General features: G+C 42.3%; 2 protein-coding genes across 2 annotated transcripts; both read left to right on the top strand.

Annotated features, from left to right (window-relative positions):
- Positions 1–6,407: 6,407 nt before the first annotated feature.
- On the top strand, positions 6,408–9,649 carry LOC117773082 (odorant receptor 131-2-like). Its single transcript, XM_034604777.1, has 3 exons — positions 6,408–7,336; positions 9,309–9,355; positions 9,528–9,649. The coding sequence occupies exons 1-3, from the start codon at positions 6,408–6,410 to the stop codon at positions 9,647–9,649; spliced, it is 1,098 nt and encodes a 365-aa protein (XP_034460668.1).
- A 5,663-nt stretch (positions 9,650–15,312) lies between these two features.
- On the top strand, positions 15,313–18,204 carry LOC117773083 (odorant receptor 131-2-like). The gene is made up of 2 exons (XM_034604778.1): positions 15,313–15,406; positions 17,265–18,204. Exon 2 carries the CDS (start codon positions 17,272–17,274, stop codon positions 18,202–18,204), a length of 933 nt encoding a protein of 310 aa, XP_034460669.1. The 5' UTR covers positions 15,313–15,406; positions 17,265–17,271.
- The last annotated feature ends 1,522 nt before the right edge of the window (positions 18,205–19,726 follow it).

Below are 19,726 nucleotides of genomic sequence, written 5' to 3' on the forward strand. Positions count from 1 at the left end.
ATCGTCACCTAAAAACAAATGAATAAAATTAAATAAATATAATTATATATATAGACTATAATAAAGGTGTCAAGTTAATCTTAGTATATCATGCAAGTTGTTTGCAGGCAACCAGGCTCAAATTTAATAATTTAATCAGATTCATTTGCACAAACAACCTAAATAAAAGTTTGGAATACTCCTGTTGTTGTTGTAGAGGAAATAAACCAGTGTGATGAGTGTAATGGTGTAAAACCCATCTCCTCAGGCTGTGGGTGAAAGCTGATCTCACATGTGAGGAGGACCTGGAGGCAGGTTTGATTCTGACAGAGGAGCCTGCAGGAGGAGGAGGAGGAGGAGGAAGAGGAGCTCAGACTGTGGAGCTGCTGCAGGAGGAAGGACATTTAACTCTTTGCTGTGGAGAAGAATCTTCTCACACGTGTTTTGTTCGGCTGCGTTGTCCTGACTGTGTCCGCAGGAGAAATGTACACATCGCTGCTGAACGTCCGGCAGGCGATCAGTGTTGAACGGAAGCTGATCGATGACCTGAGAACTTACATCGACCACGAGTTTGAGAGGCTGCAGGACATCAGGCGGTGAGTGATGGTGGCAAAGTGGAGGTGGATGGTTTCTATACAATTCTCTACCTGCATGTTGGATATTCAATAAACAATGATTCCCCCAGAGATTTGTGACTGTGAAATCCTGAGAGAGAGACAGAGCTGCACCTCTGTTCTGTATTTAGGGAAACATCTGCTTTAATTTCCAGATGTGTTTTACTTTGAAAGTGGTGATGGGTTTTGTCCAGTGAACAGTACTGGTGCTGTGACATATAGTGGACAATTAAAAGTTTGTGGACATAATGATGATCAGAGATTTCACAAGAATATGATCATGAGATAAGATACGATAAGTTAAGATGAGTTAAGACAAGACACAAGACAAGTCATGAAAGTTAGGATAAGGTAAGTTAAGACAAGACAAGTTGAGATACGATAGGATGATAAGGATACAACTTAAGACAAGACAAGTTAAGTCTAGTCAAGTTGAGACAAGACAAGTTAAGGTACGATATCATACAATGAAATATGATACGATACGATGCAATACTTTACGATGCAATACTTTACGATACGATAAGATAAGATACGATACCTAATACACGATACCATATGATATGATACCATACCATATACGATAGGATATGATACCATACCATACGATCAGTACGATACAATACAATGCAATACGGGTTAAGACAGGCCGAGACAAGTTGAGACAAGAAAAGTTAAGATATAATACGCTACGATACGATATCATACAATATGATATGATAAAATAGGATAGGATAGGATACGATACGATACAATGAAATACAATACGATATAATACAAGTAAAGAGAAGACAATTTAAGACAAGTCTAGATGAGACAAGAGAAGTTAAGCTACAATTCAATACAATACCAAATGATACGATGCAATAAGGTACGATATACGATGTCCCAATAGCTCAAAAATTTCAATTTCACTGTTGCGGAATTAAAGTTCTGTTTTATGGTTTTTCTTTACAAGAAAACAATGACATCAATTAACTGTGCAGGTAGAATCATGGCTTTTAAAGTTTTTCTTTCCCTTGGCCAGAAACTTTCATGATGCTGCAAAGAGCCCAACTGATGCAGAACAAGACTCATCAAGTCACTTCCCAATAATTAATGCTGAAGATTGAATTCTCCATGGGAAAAAAAAGAAAATGTGTGGAGGAGTCACTTTGACCAAGACACTGAAGCTTCAGTGTTGTGGTGTTTTTTGTGGTTTGGTTGGAAAATGAGTCATGTCATGCATCAGCTTGACTGATCTGTCAACATCCAACATTCATTTGAATTTCTTCTTCTGGCGTCAGAACAAAAAGCTGTTTCCTTTCAGCCCAGCGCTGAACTTTCAGAAGTTTAAAAGGTTGCTGTTATTAGATGTAGGGAAGTAAAATCTAATTAAGTGAATAAAGACAAACAAATAAAAGCAGATAAGGTCATAAATAAAGTGATGTGCTTTGGAGTTAGGTGAACTGTTATGTAAAAAGGTATCTCTTGATTATTTCATTATGAGATGATCTGTCTATTTCCTTCGTGTTGTTTGTGTCAAGTACCACAAATCATTGTGTATTTGGTATTTCAACTCTGATGAACAGCAGAGTTTCGTATAACTACTATCGTGGTTCTGCCTGAAGGATATTTTCTCTTCTGTGAACAGTTTTTAGCTCACGAGCTTCAAACCCAAATCCTAATTGAGTGGTTGTCCTCTTCTTTCCTTTAACCCTTATGTTGTTCCTGGGTCGAATTGACCCAGAGTGTGTCTGTGTCTGTGTGTGTGTGTGTGTGTGTGCGTGCGTGAGTGCGTGCGTGTGATCATACGCAAGCCCTGGCCGGTCAGGGTTAGGGTTAGGGGGACCCAAGGATTGTCATGATCCAATTCTCCTGGGGTAATTGAGACCAATGGATTGTCATTCTCGATTGTCATGGGAGGGGTCATTTAGACCCCCAGAGAGGGCACTGTGGTGCTCTGTGGGGTCATTTAGACCCACACCTGATTCCAATTGAAATCAAGGGGGGTACATTAGACCCACATATAAGTCTCAGTGTGCCACTCTCTCACGGGCCATGGCACGATGTCGCGTCAGGAGCGTTTCACCAGAGAACAGGTTCTCCAACAGCTATTCTCCCAGCAACCATCCTCTGAACCCGAAGAGGACGCGAAAGAGCCAGACCAAGAAGCGGACAGACAAGGAGATGGAGAAGCAGACCGAGAAGCAGACAGAAAAGCAGACCGAGAAGAAGACAGAGAGGACGGAGACGGAGACGGATTCGACGGCGATAGCGACAAAGACGAAGACGACGACGGTGACTACGAAGACGACGACGGTGATGAAGACTACGACCCAGTGGGTGATGCTTCTGCAGATTCTTCATCCTTGGAAGAAGAAGAAGAAGGAGGACAAGACCACGGCGACACAACCACCACCACCACCGGACTCGTGGAAAGAGAGACCTTCCCCTCAAGAAACGGGGAAATAACATGGTCCTCGAGGGCGTACGGCCGAGAGGAGGGCCACTGCTCCTCCTCCTCCTCCTCCTCCTCCTCCTCCTCTTCCTCCTCCTCTGCTGCGGCTCAAAGCGGGGTCCCCCGGGGCCCCACGATCCACCCGACGTTCCGCACCGGTGACCTAGCCTCGACGTTCCACCTGTTCATCACACCGACGGTAGAGAACATCATCCTGGAGATGACGAATCGGGAGGGTCGTCGAAAATACGGTGACGAATGGAAAGGAATGGACGAGACCGACCTGCGCGCCTACGTAGGGCTGCTGATCTTAGCGGGCGTGTACAGGTCCCGGGGCGAGGCCGCTGCCAGCCTGTGGGACGCCGAGAGCGGCCGGGCGATATTTCGTGCCACGATGCCCCTAAAACTCTTCCACACGTACTCCAGACTGCTGCGCTTCGACGACCGCGAGACGAGAAGCACGAGACGAGCCACGGACAAATTGGCGGCCGTGCGAGAGGTCTGGGACGTGTGGGTGTCGCGGCTACCGCACCTCTACAACCCGGGGCCCGAAGTGACCGTGGACGAGCAACTGGTTCCGTTCAGAGGTTAGTCTTTTTTTTTTTTTATATTATTATTATGTTATGTTATGTTATGTTATGTTATGTTAGTTATGTTATCTTATGTAGATAGCGGCTGCTAGTCCTCGTCCTCATCTCATCTCCTCTCATCTCTTCTCCTCCTGTTTTTCTCCCTAGGCCGGTGTCCATTCCGTCAGTACATGCCCAGCAAGGCAGAATGGAACCAGGGGTTGCGGGTAGTGTTCGATGTAACGGAGGGACTGCACGGTCGCAACGTCACGTGCGACAATTACTTCACCTCCTACGAACTCGCGCGGCAGCTCCTGGAGAGGAAGCTCACCGTGGTCGGCACTGTTCGGAAGAACAAGCCCGAGCTCCCGACCAGGCTGCTCGCGGTCAAGGGAAGAGAGGTGTTCTCATCCAAGTTCGCATCCACGCCCACTGCCACTCTTGTGTCCTACATCCCAAAGAAAAACAGGAATGTGGTGCTCCTGAGCACACGGCACCCTGAGGCCGACATCAGCGACCGCGAGGACGGGAAACCGGTCATCGTCCTGGACTACAACCGCAACAAAGGTGGCGTGGACAACCTAGACAAGGTGATCGGAACGTACAGCTGCAGGAGGATGACCGCGCGCTGGCCCCTGGTCGTCTTTCACAACATTCTCGACATCTCTTCTTACAAAGCCTTTGTGATATGGAGAGAGATCAACCCAGACTGGATGCCGGGCAAGCGCAACAAGCGGAGGGTGTTCCTAGAGCAGCTGGGAAAGGCTCTCGTGACTCCGTTCATCGCACGAAGGGAGCGCATCCCCCGCACGGACGCGTCCGCCGCGGTTGTGAAGGCTGTAAAAGCCGCCGCCGCAGCACAGAGAGCTGTTGACTACGACGCTCGACCCGAGTGTCCGGCCTCTTCCATAGCCCGAGTGTCCGGCCTCTTCCATGTAAAACTCACACCATGTGCCGCGGGTGTAACAAATACATCTGCAAGGGCTGCTCACTTGTCTATTGCGCTAGGTGTGCGTCCTAATATGGGGTGGGCTATGTGAGGGGGCCAACAGCCGGGGGAAGCAGGGACAACACAAGGGTTAATAACCACACTTTAACACAGCTTCTACACCAAAGTGTCTGACCTGCACACTGGACTTTATAAAGGCCTGGCGGCTGCGATGGCGAACCCGCTGGCGGCCTTCACCCTGATCAAACGGCTGCATTCAGAGTGGCTGAATGTCATCTGCACTGAAGCTGACAAAGGGCTGAAAGATCATCGCCACAGTACTGCGGTTGTGTAGTCGAGCCTCAGTGGAGGTTGGAGGTGTTTCTGGGTCTGATAAATGAGCTACAGTGGAAGGTTTACCAGACCATTCCTGGGGTTTAACCCTTCACCTTTAATTTCACTGACACCTCACTTCCTGGCTGTTTATACAGAAAATAACGGAAGCTCGTAAACTGATAAAATGACTAATAAAATAGTTCATGCATGAAATTCAACTCATGTTTTTTACAGTAGCCCAGACTGGACAAACTAAACACCTTTTGAGTTTTTATGACAACTGAAGGCTGCCACAGCTTCTCTTTCATGTTTGGAAGGGGTGAGGTGAGGGGTTCAGCTGCAAAATGCAACTTCACCACTAGAGGTCACTAAATTCTACACACTGAACCTTTAAGTTAACATAGACAGAAATATTCCAAAATCAACCCAATTAAGACATAAGTCTGAATAAGACACTGCCATGTCAACAGCATGCTCTGATGATCCTCACCTGAATACGGTCATAACCAGAATAAGCAATAATCAAATCAAGACATGTGGAGTAGTCACATGACTGGCATGTATACGTCTTAATCGCATTAGAACGTCTTATTAGAGTTTTCACAGCATCTTGAAACATCATGTACACGACAATTACCAACTGCTTGACGTCATAATCAGACTTTGCTCTGTAACATGCAAACAGGAATATGAATGGAATATTCTATTAGCAACTCATTTGAACATCATACTTAGAATAATGTAAATCAACAGCTTATTGTAGACAGTGTGGATCATCAATTATTTGAGTGGCAAACAATGTAAATGATGTTGGAAATTGATTTACTGTAAAAGTAATTACACTCTGCCAAGACTTTGGTTTGGAGACATAACTGATGTATTTCGAGATTTTTAAACAATAAATAATACTTTTAAAAGAATCCCGGTTTTATGACTTTGCTCTGAAGGGGTTCTGAGGGTCCTGACCAAGTTCAGTGCAACATCACTTGTGACGTGTTTGTTATGATTTTAAGTTGCTATGATTTAAGAAAAGTTTCATGTCACAACACTCTCCATGTTCAGAGCTTCTTTCCACAGATCTTGTCTCAGCCCTTGAGTCCAACTCCCCACTGAAATCTGTTGATGATGAGAAACATAATGCTTAATGATGAAAGCATGAAATGACTTTATCTCTGGAGGAATCGGACCTATATCAGACACAACATATAGGAACAAGGCCAGAGATTAGAGGGAGAACGTCTCAGGAACGTTCATCGAAGACACATCTTATGATGAGAAGAATAGAAATCTGAACTCTTCTGACGGACGAAGACATTCGTAGGTGAATGAAGTGCTTTGTTATTATGAAAATTGGATGTTTATTGAGGCAAAGTTCAAACTGCTTTACAGTCAAAGGAGTATTTACAATGTTGGAGGTTTTCTGTAAGTTATCAAGTAGATTATGTTGTTGCTTTTATGTGTGTATTCATTTTATTTCTCAATATGTACATGGAGCTTTAAGTGCTTTAACATGTGTACTCCCCGGCCTCCACAGCTGCAAAATGTCGAATCTGACTGAGCTTCAAACCAACGCAACCTCCCACAGGAGCCTGTCTTTGATCATCAAGGTGTGTGTGGTCATCCCGTTCTTCTGCGTCTTCCTGTGCTGCATCGCTGTCATGCTGCACATCTTTGCGTCCCACAGGCAGTTCCTGGACACGTCCCGCTACATCCTGTTCGCCTCCATGCTGGTCAACGACACCCTCCAGCTCATGACCTCTGTGCTGCTCTTCCTCTTCGTCATAGGTCAGGTGAAATTTGCTCTGGTATACTGTGTTCCCCTGCTCTTCATATCCACCGCCACTTTCCAGAACACCCCCTTAATCCTGGCCACCATGTCACTGGAGCGTTACATTTCCATCGTCTACCCCCTGCGATGCCCGGCCTCCTGGCGCTCAGACCGTATCTGGATCATTATTCTGTGTCTATGGTTCATCAGCTGCATCTTCCCTGTCATTGACTTCTCCATCGGGAAACGTGACCCTTCTGTGGATGTCCTCTCCACCCCTGTGCATTGCAAAACTATTCTTGTCAACCCCTCTCCTATCCAGATGTTGTTCAAAGCTGCTGTCAGTTTGCTCTTCTTTGCAGTGGTCGCAGTCATCATCCTCTTTACATATGTGAGAATCCTGCTGGAGACCAGGAAGCTGAGACAGGACCGAGTGTCCGTGAACAAAGCCATGCACACGGTGCTGCTGCACGGCTTCCAGCTGCTGCTGTGCGTGCTGGCCTTCAGCCATCCCATCACTGAGTCTCTCATAGTGCTGCACGCCAACTGGCAACAAGGGGACATCTCCTTTTTTAATTACTTCTGTTTCATCCTGATCCCACGTTTTCTGAGTCCGCTCATCTACGGCTTCAGAGACCAGAGTCTCAGGGGCTACATCGGGAAAACGTTCCTCTGCTGCTCAAAGAAAGTCAAACCCTGGTCGTAGAATTAAATAAGATTAAAGACAGGAGTCAGGAGCCCATGTGAACATTGGAACAGGTTTATATTCTTACTTTTCACTCTGGCCTTTAAGAGACACTTCCTAATGCACTTCCATTGTAAGTAATGGTGACAAAACACAAAGTCCTTGTTCTTCTGGGTAAATGTATATGCCATGTGTATCTGCCATTTTAGTGTGAAATTCATTAAAAAAATATGGGCTAAGTTATGACAAGTCCTTTCAAAAACAAGATTTCAATTTCTTTCCTCCAAAAAGGCCTCAGAGGGTATTAAAAAAGTCCTAGACAGTCATTTTGTTTATGAAACATCATTGTATCTTAATGAAACAGTTGATTGTGCTGCAGAAGACTCATCAATCCCTTGTTTGTTTTTTGTCAGTCAGCAGCATCAGATCTGCAGCAAACACTGTCACTACTGCTGCTTTAGGTTGCTCATTGTCTCATGATGAAAAATGTAAGAAGAAGCTTAAAATAAATTGTATTGCTTGATTCATTGCCCATTTCATGAAACATTTCTGGATCCACTGAATGATTATTATCAGTGGAAATGTGTTATATGAGTCCATGTGATATGAATTAAAATATTAAAAATCTTAATGTCCCAACTGGTTTTCCATCATACTTTCAAACATGTGCCGATGTTATCATGAAACATATTTAAAAGTATAAAATTGTTTTCTTTGTGTCTGTTAAATGTCTGAAACCTAGTTTTATGAAATCTGCAGCAACCCCGTTCTTGCATATACATAAAGGGAATGAACATTTCAAGTTGTACTGATGTAATTCAAAGATTATTTGTGACGCAGAGAGAACAGAATGTACAATCTCTGAACAAGAAATAACCAGACACTGATTAAACCTTGTGTGTCCACAAGATCGACACATTTATGGATCCGCCACCAGAGTCAATACAGGTTGTTGACAGTTGTGGGATTGAATTTTAGTTGTTATGACACAATCTGGCAGCTGCTGTGCTTCAGCCTCTCAGTTTCTCATTGAGCATGCACTGCTGATCCTGCAGGATTTATGAGCAAGTCTGTGACTGAGCTTCACACTTTATAACGAATATTATAAAAATTTAAATACCATAAATGTTTGAACAATGTACAAATAAGTGGGCTGAAATTCCCATTTGAATATTTATATATATGTATGTAAGCAGCCTAAATGCAAGTTTCCCTTGATGCTGGTAAAGATGTGTCAGAATTGTGTTATAGATAAACCTCAATAATAAATAAAAATACAAAATGTAACCCACCAAGTCAATCTGTTCTCTGGGGGCCTGAAATACACAAATTAAAACTTTGAATATGTTGGGTTTTTTTGCAATGTCCATTAGAAGGGAAACTATATTGAACAGATGCCCATAGGCCAGATATTACTCACATTTTCTTGGGGATTAAAAAGTGATTAACAGTATATTTATTGTGAACTGGTTCTTTAAGTTAAGGGTGTAAAATACCATATGCATGTCACAGTGACACATGTAGTTTAATCCATATCAACATTATTCACATGTAATAATAATAATAATAATAATAATATTGATAATAATAATAGCCTAATTACACCAACAATTAATGAATCTTTCTTCTCAAATTTATGGAGCTTTATTGCTACAGATGGGATGTTGTACAGCGCTGTCGCCTGCAGATGTCGCTGTAACTCCAAACTTAAGACCCATATGAACCTATCGCTGTGATTTATCGTCACCTAAAAACAAATAAATCAAATTAAATAAATATAATTATATATATAGGCTATAATAAAGGTGGCAAGTTGATCTTTGTATATCATACAATAAGTTGTTTGCAGGCAACCAGGCTCAAATTTAATAATTTAATCAGATTAATTTGCACAAACAACCTAAATAAAAGTTTGGAATACTCCTGTTGTTGTTGTAGAGGAAATAAACCAGTGTGATGAGTGTAATGGTGTAAAACCCATCTCCTCAGGCTGTGGGTGAAAGCTGATCTCACATGTGAGGAGGACCTGGAGGCAGGTTTGATTCTGACAGAGAAGCCTGCAGGAGGAGGAGGAGGAGGAGGAGGAGGAGGAGGAGGAGCTCAGACTGTGGAGCTGCTGCAGGAGGAAGGACATTTAACTCTTTGCTGTGGAGATGAATCTTCTCACACGTGTTTTGTTTGGCTGCGTTGTCCTGACTGTGTCCGCAGGAGAAATGTACACATCGCTGCTGAACGTCCGGCAGGTGATCAGTGTTGAACGGAAGCTGATCGATGACTTGAGAACTTACATCGACCACGAGTTTGAGAGGCTGCAGGACATCAGGCGGTGAGTGATGGTGGCAAAGTGGAGGTGGATGGTTTCTATACAATTCTCTACCTGCATGTTGGATATTCAATAAACAATGATTCCCCCAGAGATTTGTGACTGTGAAATCCTGAGAGAGAGACAGAGCTGCACCTCTGTTCTGTGTTTAGGGAAACATCTGCTTTAATTCCCAGATGTGTTTTACTTTGAAAGTGGTGATGGGTTTTGTCCAGTGAACAGTACTGGAGCTAGGGCTGTGCTCAAAAAATCGATATGGCAATATATCGTGACGTCCTCCTTGCTGATGCACGCATCGATGCAGATGCTACTGTATCGATACGGCATCAAATGCTGTGACGGCTGTTTTGAAAACGAAACATCACCTATGGTGCAGTGCACAATGAAGCCAATAGGTGGCAGTTTAGGCAAAAAGAGCACACGTCTCAACCCAGAACAAACATGGAAGGAAACAGTGAAAAACTGTTTCCACCGCCGGTAAAACTCAAGGCCAAGATATGGGAGCATTTCGGATTTTTGCAGACACCAGGAAGTCGGGAATTGGACATGAGTCATGCAATATGCAAGCTATGCAGAAACAAAGTAAAATACTGCAGCAACACGACCAACCTCCGTCTTCACATGACAAGACACCACGCTGATCAGCCACTAGCAACAGGTACTACACAGCGTGTGTCGTCTCAACCAACCCTGAATGAGGCTTTCAACTCAAAATTTCCCTCAACATCCCAACGGGCTAAGAAGATCACAAATGCACTTTTATGCTTTATATGTAAAGACTTGCGCCCGTACAGTGTTGTTGATAATGAAGGCTTCAGGCAACTGCTTAATGAGTGTGAGCCACGCTACACAATCCCCACTCGTCGGTTCGTTACAGAGACTGCAGTTCCCCAGTTGTACGCAGACGTGAAGCAACAAGTCACTGAAGCGATCTTTTCTGCAAACAGAGTTGCCATTACATGTGATGCCTGGACGTCGAGAGCAACCCAGTCATATGTAACTCTCACATGCCACCATATTTCTCCAGACTGGGAAATGGTCTCACACGTCCTGCAGACCAGAGCTATGTTTGAAAGCCACACCGGGTCAAATATTGCAGATTTGCTAGGGGACGTGGTTAATGAATGGGGGCTTGTTGACAAGGATCCTGTGTTGGTGACAGATAATGCCTCTAATATGACAATCGCCCACAATTGGCGAAGTTAGTGCACGTGAAATGCTTTGCGCACAGTCTGAATTTGGCCGCTCAACGGGCACTCAAGACGCCCACTGTTTCCCGTCTACTGGGAAGAATTCGCAGCATCGTGGCTTTTTTTAGGAAAAGCACAATTGCAAGCCATGTCCTGAATGAAAAGCAGAAGCTACTTAATCTCCCCGAACACAAGCTCATGACAGATGAAGCTACGAGATGGAACAGCGCCTGTGATATGTTGGAGCGCTTCTTAGAGCAGCAGCCTGCAATTTGCGCAGCATTACTCTCCACTGAGGTGCGGAAGAATGCCAAGGAGTTGTGGACCTTAACTGAAGCGGACCTGGCCTGTGCTGAAGATGTGGCTAAAGCCCTGAAGCCGCTAAAAGTTGCAACACTCGTTATGTCAGAAGAAAAGACCCCTACGCTGTCTGTTATAGCACCGCTGCATGCCCAGCTGTGCAACGGCGCTCATGTCCAAGCAACAGACTCGGCCGTTACGAGGGACATTAAAAACACCGTATCCGGGGATCTTGGGAAGAGATACGTGAGCGACAGATCCTTTCTGTGCATCGCCTCAGCACTAGATCCACGCTTTAAAGCGTTGCCCTTCTTGGAAGAAGACCAAAGACAGGACACGTATACCACCGTGGCAGCAGAGGCAGCGCGGATTTCTCAGGTGGGGGTTAATTAACCTTAGTTTACAAAGTGTTTTTTTGCCCGAAAAACAAAACGACCTTTTCACTTGACTTTGGTACAGCAGGTTGTGCAGTATAATGTAATGATATAACTATACAACTGTGACTCATCTTTTGTATTTATGAATGCTATGTGGTCTTGGTTATAAGCTTTATATACAGTCTATGTTATGAGTACATTTTTATGTTCTGATTTCAGAAGAACCAGAACTATGTACCAGAACAAGAAAAGGCAAAAACTTGTTCTTCCCCACCCTGCAAGAGAAGAAAGGACTCTACCTGTGCTCTAGCAGATTTATTTGGAGAGACATTTTCTCTTCCCAAAAGACTCACCTATGTCACTACATGATCAGGCACTTGATGAAATCAAGAAATACAAAGAGGCAGAGCCATTGGCTCTTACTGGGGATCCACTCAGTTGGTGGAGGGAGCACCAGGTTGCTTTCCCCTTACTATCTAACTTAGCTAGGAATACCCTCTGCATCCCAGGTACAAGTGTTGCCGCAGAGAGGGTGTTCTCCACCGCTGGAGACATAGTTACAGCTCAGAGGAGTGCTCTGAAACCTGAGCATGTGGATCAACTGGTGTTTCTGCACAAAAATCTGAAAACATGTTAAGCCTTAGCTGCCAGTACAAGGCCAATTTTAAGTTTGTTAAAAAAGATTTTATTTATTTTTTTATTATAATTTTGTCTTTATAAAAGAACTGATTTGCTGTGGACATTCTTATAGCAAATGGAAGTGCACTTAAAGTCAAGTGAAACCAGAGTATTATGGCTATTTTAAGTTTAAAAGTTAAGGAATATTTTATTTGCATTTATTAATAACTCTGAGTTGAAGGAGAATTATTTCATGTAACATTGGAGATCTTTGTTGGCCAGAATTTTAAGTGTTTTAAGTTGTGCAATCCTTAAGGCTTTGCCTTTGTTGTTATATGGAATAATAAAAAACAACTGTTGTAGTAAATTCTGTGCAGGACATGGTCATTATTCAAAAGCAATGTGTATTGTGATACGTGTCGTATCGTGGCCTCCGTATCGTGATACGTATCGTATCGTGAGGTTGTAGGCGATACCCAGCCCTAACTGGAGCTGCAACATATAGTGGACAATTAAAAGTTTGTGGACATGATGATGATCAGAGATTTCACAAGGATATGATCATGAGATAAGATACGATAAGATGAGTTAAGACACGACACAAGACAAGTCATGAAAGTTAGGATAAGGTAAGTTAAGACAAGACAAGTTGAGATACGATAGGATCTTCTGGTGGAACCTCCACAGAAATGGTGAGGGAGACGTCGACACCCTGCACGCCGGCTGCCCCGTGCTCAGTCAAGAACAACTGCTGTATATCACTAAAGAATATATAATCATAAACATTTCATGAAAGTCTTATTTTTATACCATCAGGACTGTAAGTAATGTTGTGCAATAGTAGGTAGACTTGATGTTGGCTAATTATTAATAATAAAATATGATTATTAAAATAATACAATTATTTATTAAAATAATAAATGTATTAATTAAAAACAATAAAGTTATCAATTAAGAATGAAATAATTAATGAGAAACAATAAAATTATCAATTTGTAAGAGGGGGACATTTAATTATGTGATTGGGAAAATTAAAACTCCAGGACAACAGAAGGGGAATACAAAGTATGGGATGCATATTTGATAATTTATATCATATAAAATATGTAATTTATATCGTTTAAAATCATGAGGGGAGAGGGGGGAGTGGTGAGCTGGCTCATTAGCATTTAAAGGAACAGGCACTCAAAACAGGTCACTCTGTGGAGGGCTGTTTTATACAGGGTAAAAAGGGTGCTGTTTTATATGATCCTTGTGGTATTTTGACCAAAGTATGTTACAGACATTTCATTAAGACCCCAAGGAACCAAATCAACTTGTGGTAAAATGGGCATACAATGTCCCCTTTAAGGTAAAAATAAAAATACAAATGTTTGGATTGGTTGCTCCCTTTAAGTGTCTGGATCATCTGGAGGAACCGGGAGAGGTTCTGGTCCTATCTTCAGCGCACGGGAAAAAGCAATGAATTGAGGGGGTTCTCTGTATTTATTACCTGAGAAATGTCCGGCCTCCCTCCAGGGGGGTCCGTGGGGTCTGTTGGCTCTCAGCCAATGGAAGGCCGGAGTTTAAACTCGGGCGGCGGTCCAAAAAACATGGATGCCCCAAAAGCATTCTGGGTATTTTTCGGCCTCACAGCAGGAAACAACTCGAGGCAGGCTGTTAAAGGCCTATGTAGGCCTCATCCTTCCTTTGTCTGGACCTGATCCCCAACAGTAACATAATGAGACCACATTTTCTTGGGGTTTTCTTTGTTGCATCCTTTATTAATCCCATCCTCTAATAGCTTTTTAGTTTATTTCACTGGAAATAGTTTTATTGTACTCCACACTTAAATAGGCCATTTAATATTTCACTAAAGCTCTTGATGCCAACAGATTAGTAAGAGCATTGATTCTGTCTAATTGCCTGCAAATAACTTATCTGCTGAATTGACATCCTCTGGGGTTCAGAGGCAGAAAGTTTGTTTTGCACAGTTTGGTCCAATCCCCTGCAGACGTGTCCACTGACGCAGGACGTGCGTAAAGAGTGGACGAGCCCCCTCTGAGCTGTTCTCTATAGAGTCAACTTGTTTGCCAAACAAGTGAAAACTTCAGGTTGCGCAATTAGACTCAGGAGCTTTACGTTAATAATCAGCCAGTCTGTTAATTACTAAACAGGGGATATGAGACTTGTCCTCTAATTGTGCTCTGGAGATGTCGCGCACTGCAGCAGCTCACTCCAATGGAGAACGTGTCGGAAAACACTCTTCATGTGATTCATGATCGTTTTGAATAACTACACTGTTAATATACCTGTAGGTTAATTGTGCTGTGATGACTGACATGAGTGATGTGGTTCAAGAGCCTGACACTGAAACACTGTTAAAAAAGTGGCACCAGGTTTGTGTCAGATCAGTATCATATATATTAGTCCAAAAAATGTAATAAACAAAATATGAGTTTTTACTCTGCAATTTGCAGATTTTGAGCATTTTCCTGAATTTCCAATCTAGAGGTATTTACTTGTAGTAATAGTACAATAAGTATAATTCCAGGATAGTAAGAAACCCATTAAACAATTACAAATATACAGTGCTGAAATGCACAGTACTGATCTTTACAACGACTGTCAATAATATTTACCCTCCCTCATGTATGCACAACCACAGTCAAACATCCTCGAACCCTGAGATAAACCATCTTTCTGCCGTGCACCACACATGTGTCTTTTCACCATTATATATATGTCTTATCACACGGCCTGGCCTCTGTGCACTGAACACGAAATCCAGTAAGAACTCAGTTTAAAATTAATCAGGTAACGGCTGCATGCAAACAGGAACATTGGAGGAGTAAGTTAACAGTCATGGAAATATTGACCTAGTAATATTGGACTGGGAATATTTCTAGTATTAGAAATGTTGCATTTTTAGGAATATGGGATAAGTGTGAGTGTAATTTTACAGGTAAAATTCTGCAGTGATAGTAACAACACTTAATGCTTTCACAGGCGTCAGTGAGACCCAGCAACTCTGGATCCTGCAGTAATGGACTCACTGAGAGAGAGACTCAGCTTCACTGACTGCAGTGACATCTACAGCTCACAAAGCGTCGCCTGCATTGACGTCAGCACTGTGAGCTGAAGTAAGAAGCACTGCTGCCAAAAACACTTTGCTCAACAGTTCACAAACTGCACTGAACGAGTCTGGTCCAGCTCACGTGGAAGTGTCCTCTCAGCAGAATCCTCTCAGTGCCAGCCATCGATACGAGAGCCGCCCCCGTGACAGCTGGAAACGGCTCAGTTGAGTGACAGCACCACATCAGCAGGAAATAAATAGTTAGATAGATTAATTAAAAATACTTTAACTTAAGCAAAATTTGTCCACGTTTTTCAATTCTGTGCTGAAGCTATCTGTTTATTTTCATAAGAAAATATGTCCTGTTGCACAATGTGTTCATGCACCTGTCGTACATGTGAGGTCGACGATGTTCATGATTTTCACCCCACAGGGCAAACAGGATGGAGAAATAATGCAGCTGGTCAAACAGGTTCTCTTAATATCCTGGTTTAATTCTGATCCTCTACATATTGGTTTACATACAACTTTGCTGCAGCTGGACAACAGAACCACACTGCTGCAGTGACAGATGGCACTCGGTCATATTAAAGGTTCAGTGTGTAAGATTTATGTGAAAGGGATCTATTGGCAGAAAGTGAATATAAAATAATCCTAGTGATGTTTTCACTAGTGTTTCATCTAAATTGTATGAATTGTTGTTTTCTTTATCCTAGAAAGAGCCGTTTATATTTAAATACTTTATATTTACATCAGGAGCAGGTCCTTTCTAAGGAGGCCGCCATGTTTTTTACAGTAGCCCAGACTGGACAAACTAAACACCTTTTGAGTATTTATGACAACTGAAGGCTGCCACAGCTTCTCTTTCATGTTTGGAAGGGGTGAGGTGAGGGGTTCAGCTGCAAAATGCAACTTCACCACTAGAGGTCACTAAATTCTACACACTGAACCTTTAAGTTAACATAAACAGGAATATTCCAAAATCAACCCAATTAAGACATAAGTCTGAATAAGACACTGCCATGTCAACAGCATGCTCTGATGATCCTCACCTGAATAAGGTCATAACCAGAATAAGCAATAATCAAATCAAGACATGTGGAGTAGTCACATGACGGGCATGTATACATCTTAATCGCATTAGAACGTCTTATTAGAGTTTTCACAGCATCTTGAAACATCATGTACACGACAATTACCAACTGCTTGACGTCATAATCAGACTTTGCTCTGTAACATACAAACAGGAATATGAATGGAATATTCTATTAGCAACTCATGTGAACATCATACTTAGAATAATGTAAATCAACAGCTTATTGTAGACAGTGTGGATCATCAATTATTTGAGTGGCAACCAATGTAAATGATGTTGGAAATTGATTTACTGTAAAAGTAATTACACTCTGCCAAGACTTTGGTTTGGAGATATAACTGATGTATTTAGAGATTTTTAAACAATAAATAATACTTTTAAAAGAATCCCGGTTTTATGACTTTACTTTGAAGGGGTTCTGAGGGTCCTGACCAAGTTCAGTGCAACATCACTTGTGACGTGTTTGTTATGATTTTAAGTTGCTATGATTTGTCACAACACTCTCCATGTTCAGAGCTTCTTTCCACAGATCTCGTCTCAGCCCGTGAGTCCAACTCCCCACTGAAATCTGTTGATGATGAGAAACATAATGCTTAATGATGAAAGCATGAAATGACTTTATCTCTGGAGGAATCGGGCCTATATCAGACACAACATATAGGAACGAGTCCAGAGATTAGAGGGAGAACGTCTCAGGAACGTTCATCGAAGACACATCTTATGATGAGAAGAATAGAAATCTGAACTCTTCTGACGGACGAAGACATTCGTAGGTGAATGAAGTGCTTTGTTATTATGAAAATTGGATGTTTATTGAGACAAAGTTCAAACTGCTTTCAAGTCAAAGGAGTATTTACAATGTTGGAGGTTTTCTGTCAGTTATCAAGTAGATTATGTTGTTGTTTTTATATGTGTATTCATTTTATTTCTCAGAATGTACATGGAGCTTTAAGTGCTTTAACATGTGTGCTCCCCGGCCTCCACAGCTGCAAAATGCCGAATCTGACTGAACTTCAAACCAACGCAACCTCCCACAAGAGCCTGTCTGTGATCATCAAGGTGTGTGTGGTCATCCCGTTCTTCTGCGTCTTCCTGTGCTGCATCGCTGTCATGCTGCACATCTTTGCGTCCCACAAGCAGTTCCTGGACACGTCCCGCTACATCCTGTTCGCCTCCATGCTGGTCAACGACACCCTCCAGCTCATGACCTCTGTGCTGCTCTTCCTCTTTGTCATGGGTCGGGTGAAATTTGCTCTGGTATACTGTGTTCCCCTGCTCTTCATATCCACTGCCACTTTCCATAACACCCCCTTTATCTTGGCCACCATGTCACTGGAGCGTTACATTGCCATCGTCTACCCCCTGCGATGCCCGGCCTCCTGGCGCTCAGACCGTATCTGGATCATTATTCTGTCTCTATGGTTCATCAGCTGCATCTTCCCTGTCATTGACTTCTCCATCGGGAAACGTGATCCTTCTGTGGATGTCCTCTCCACCCCTGTGCATTGCAAACCTAATCTTATCAACCCCTCTCCTATCCACACGTTGTTCAAAGCTGCTGTCAGTTTGCTCTTCTTTGCAGTGGTCGCAGTCATTATCCTCTTTACATATGTGAGAATCCTGCTGGAGACCAGGAAGCTGAGACAGGACCGAGTGTCCGTGAGCAAAGCCGTGCACACAGTGTTGCTGCACGGCTTCCAGCTGCTGCTGAGCGTGCTGGCCTTCAGCCATCCCGTCACTGAGTCTCTCATAGTGCTGCACGCCAACTGGCAACCAGAGGACATCGCCTTTTTTAATTACTTCAGTTTCATCCTGATTCCACGTTTTCTGAGTCCGCTCATCTACGGCTTCAGAGACCAGAGTCTCAGGGGCTACATCGGGAAAACGTTCCTCTGCTGCTCAAAGAAAGTCAAACCCTGGTCGTAGAATTAAATAAGATTAAAGACACGAGACAGGTTTATATTCTTACTTTTCACACACACAAGCCTTTAAGAGACGCTTCCTAATGCACTTCCATTGTAAGTAATGGTGACAAAACACAAAGTCCTTGTTCTTCTGGGTAAATGTATATGCCATGTGTATCTGCCATTTTAGTGTGAAATTCATAAAAAAAAACATGGGCTAAGTTATGACAAGTCCTTTCAAAAACAAAATTTAAATTTCTTTCCTCCAAAAAGGCCTCAGAGTGTATTAAAAAAGTCCTAGACAATCATTTTGTTTATGAAACATCATTGTATCTTAATGAAACAGTTGATTGTGCTGCAGAAGACTCATCAATCCCTTGTTTGTTTTTTGTCAGTCAGCAGCATCAGATCTGCAGCAAACACTGTCACTACTGCTGCTTTAGGTTGCTCATTGTCTCATGATGAAAAATGTAAGAAGAAGCTTAAAATAAATTGTATTGCTTGATTCATTGCCCATTTCATGCAACATTTCTGGATCCACTGAATGATTATTATCAGTGGAAATGTGTTATATGAGTCCATGTGATATGAATTAAAATATTATAAGTCCTAGTGTCCCAACTGGTTTTCCATCATACTTTCAAACATGTGCCGATGTTATCATGAAACATATTTAAAAGTATAAAATTGTTTTCTATGTGTCTGTTAAATGTCTTAAACCTAGTTTTATGAAATCTGCAGCAACCCCGTTCTTGCATATACATAAAGGGAATGAACATTTCAAGTTGTACTGATGTAATTCAAAGATTATTCGTGACGCAGAGAGAACAGAATGTACAATCTCTGAACAAGAAATAACCAGACACTGATTAAACCTTGTGTGTCCACAAGATCGACACATTTATGGATCCGCCACCAGAGTCAATACAGGTTGTTGACAGTTGTGGGATTGAATTTGAGTTGTTATGACACAATCTGGCAGCTTCTGTGCTTCAGCCTCTCAGTTTCTCATTGAGCATGCACTGCTGATCCTGCAGGATTTATGAGCAAGTCTGTGACTGAGCTTCACACTTTATAACGAATATTATAAAAGTTTAAATACCATAAATGTTTGAACAATGCACAAATAAGTGGGCTGAAATTTCCATTTAAATATTTATATATGTGTATGTAAGCAGCCTAAATGCAAGTTTCCCTTGATGCTGGTAAAGATGTGTCAGAATTGTGTTATAGATAATAAATAAAAATACAAAATGTAACCCACCAAGTCAATCTGTTCTCTGGGGGCCTGAAATACACAAATTAAAACTTTGAATATGTTTTTTTTTTTTTTGCAATGTCCATTAGAAGGGAAACTATATTGAACAGATGCCCATAGGCCAGATATTACTCACATTTTCTTGAGGATTAAAAAGTGATTAACAGTATATTTATTGTGAACTGGTTCTTTAAGTTAAGGGTGTAAAGCACCATATGCATGTCACAGTGACACATGTAGTTTAATCCATATCAACATTATTAACATGTAATAATAATAATAATAA

Source organism: Hippoglossus hippoglossus, chromosome 13, assembly GCF_009819705.1.
Source record: "Hippoglossus hippoglossus isolate fHipHip1 chromosome 13, fHipHip1.pri, whole genome shotgun sequence".
Taxonomy (NCBI): domain Eukaryota; kingdom Metazoa; phylum Chordata; class Actinopteri; order Pleuronectiformes; family Pleuronectidae; genus Hippoglossus; species Hippoglossus hippoglossus.

What these genes read in the sequence shown, in the direction of transcription:
- LOC117773082 (XM_034604777.1), top strand. Translation starts at nt 6,408, where the DNA reads ATGTCGAATCTGACTGAGCTTCAAACCAACGCAACCTCCCACAGGAGC. An exon ending in AAGAAAGTCAAACCCTGGTC is followed by an intron (nt 7,337 to 9,308) that starts GTAGAATTAAAT and finishes CCATCTCCTCAG; the next exon opens with GCTGTGGGTGAAAGCTGATC. An exon ending in TGAGGAGGACCTGGAGGCAG is followed by an intron (nt 9,356 to 9,527) that starts GTTTGATTCTGA and finishes CTGTGTCCGCAG; the next exon opens with GAGAAATGTACACATCGCTG.
- LOC117773083 (XM_034604778.1), top strand. Translation starts at nt 17,272, where the DNA reads ATGCCGAATCTGACTGAACTTCAAACCAACGCAACCTCCCACAAGAGC.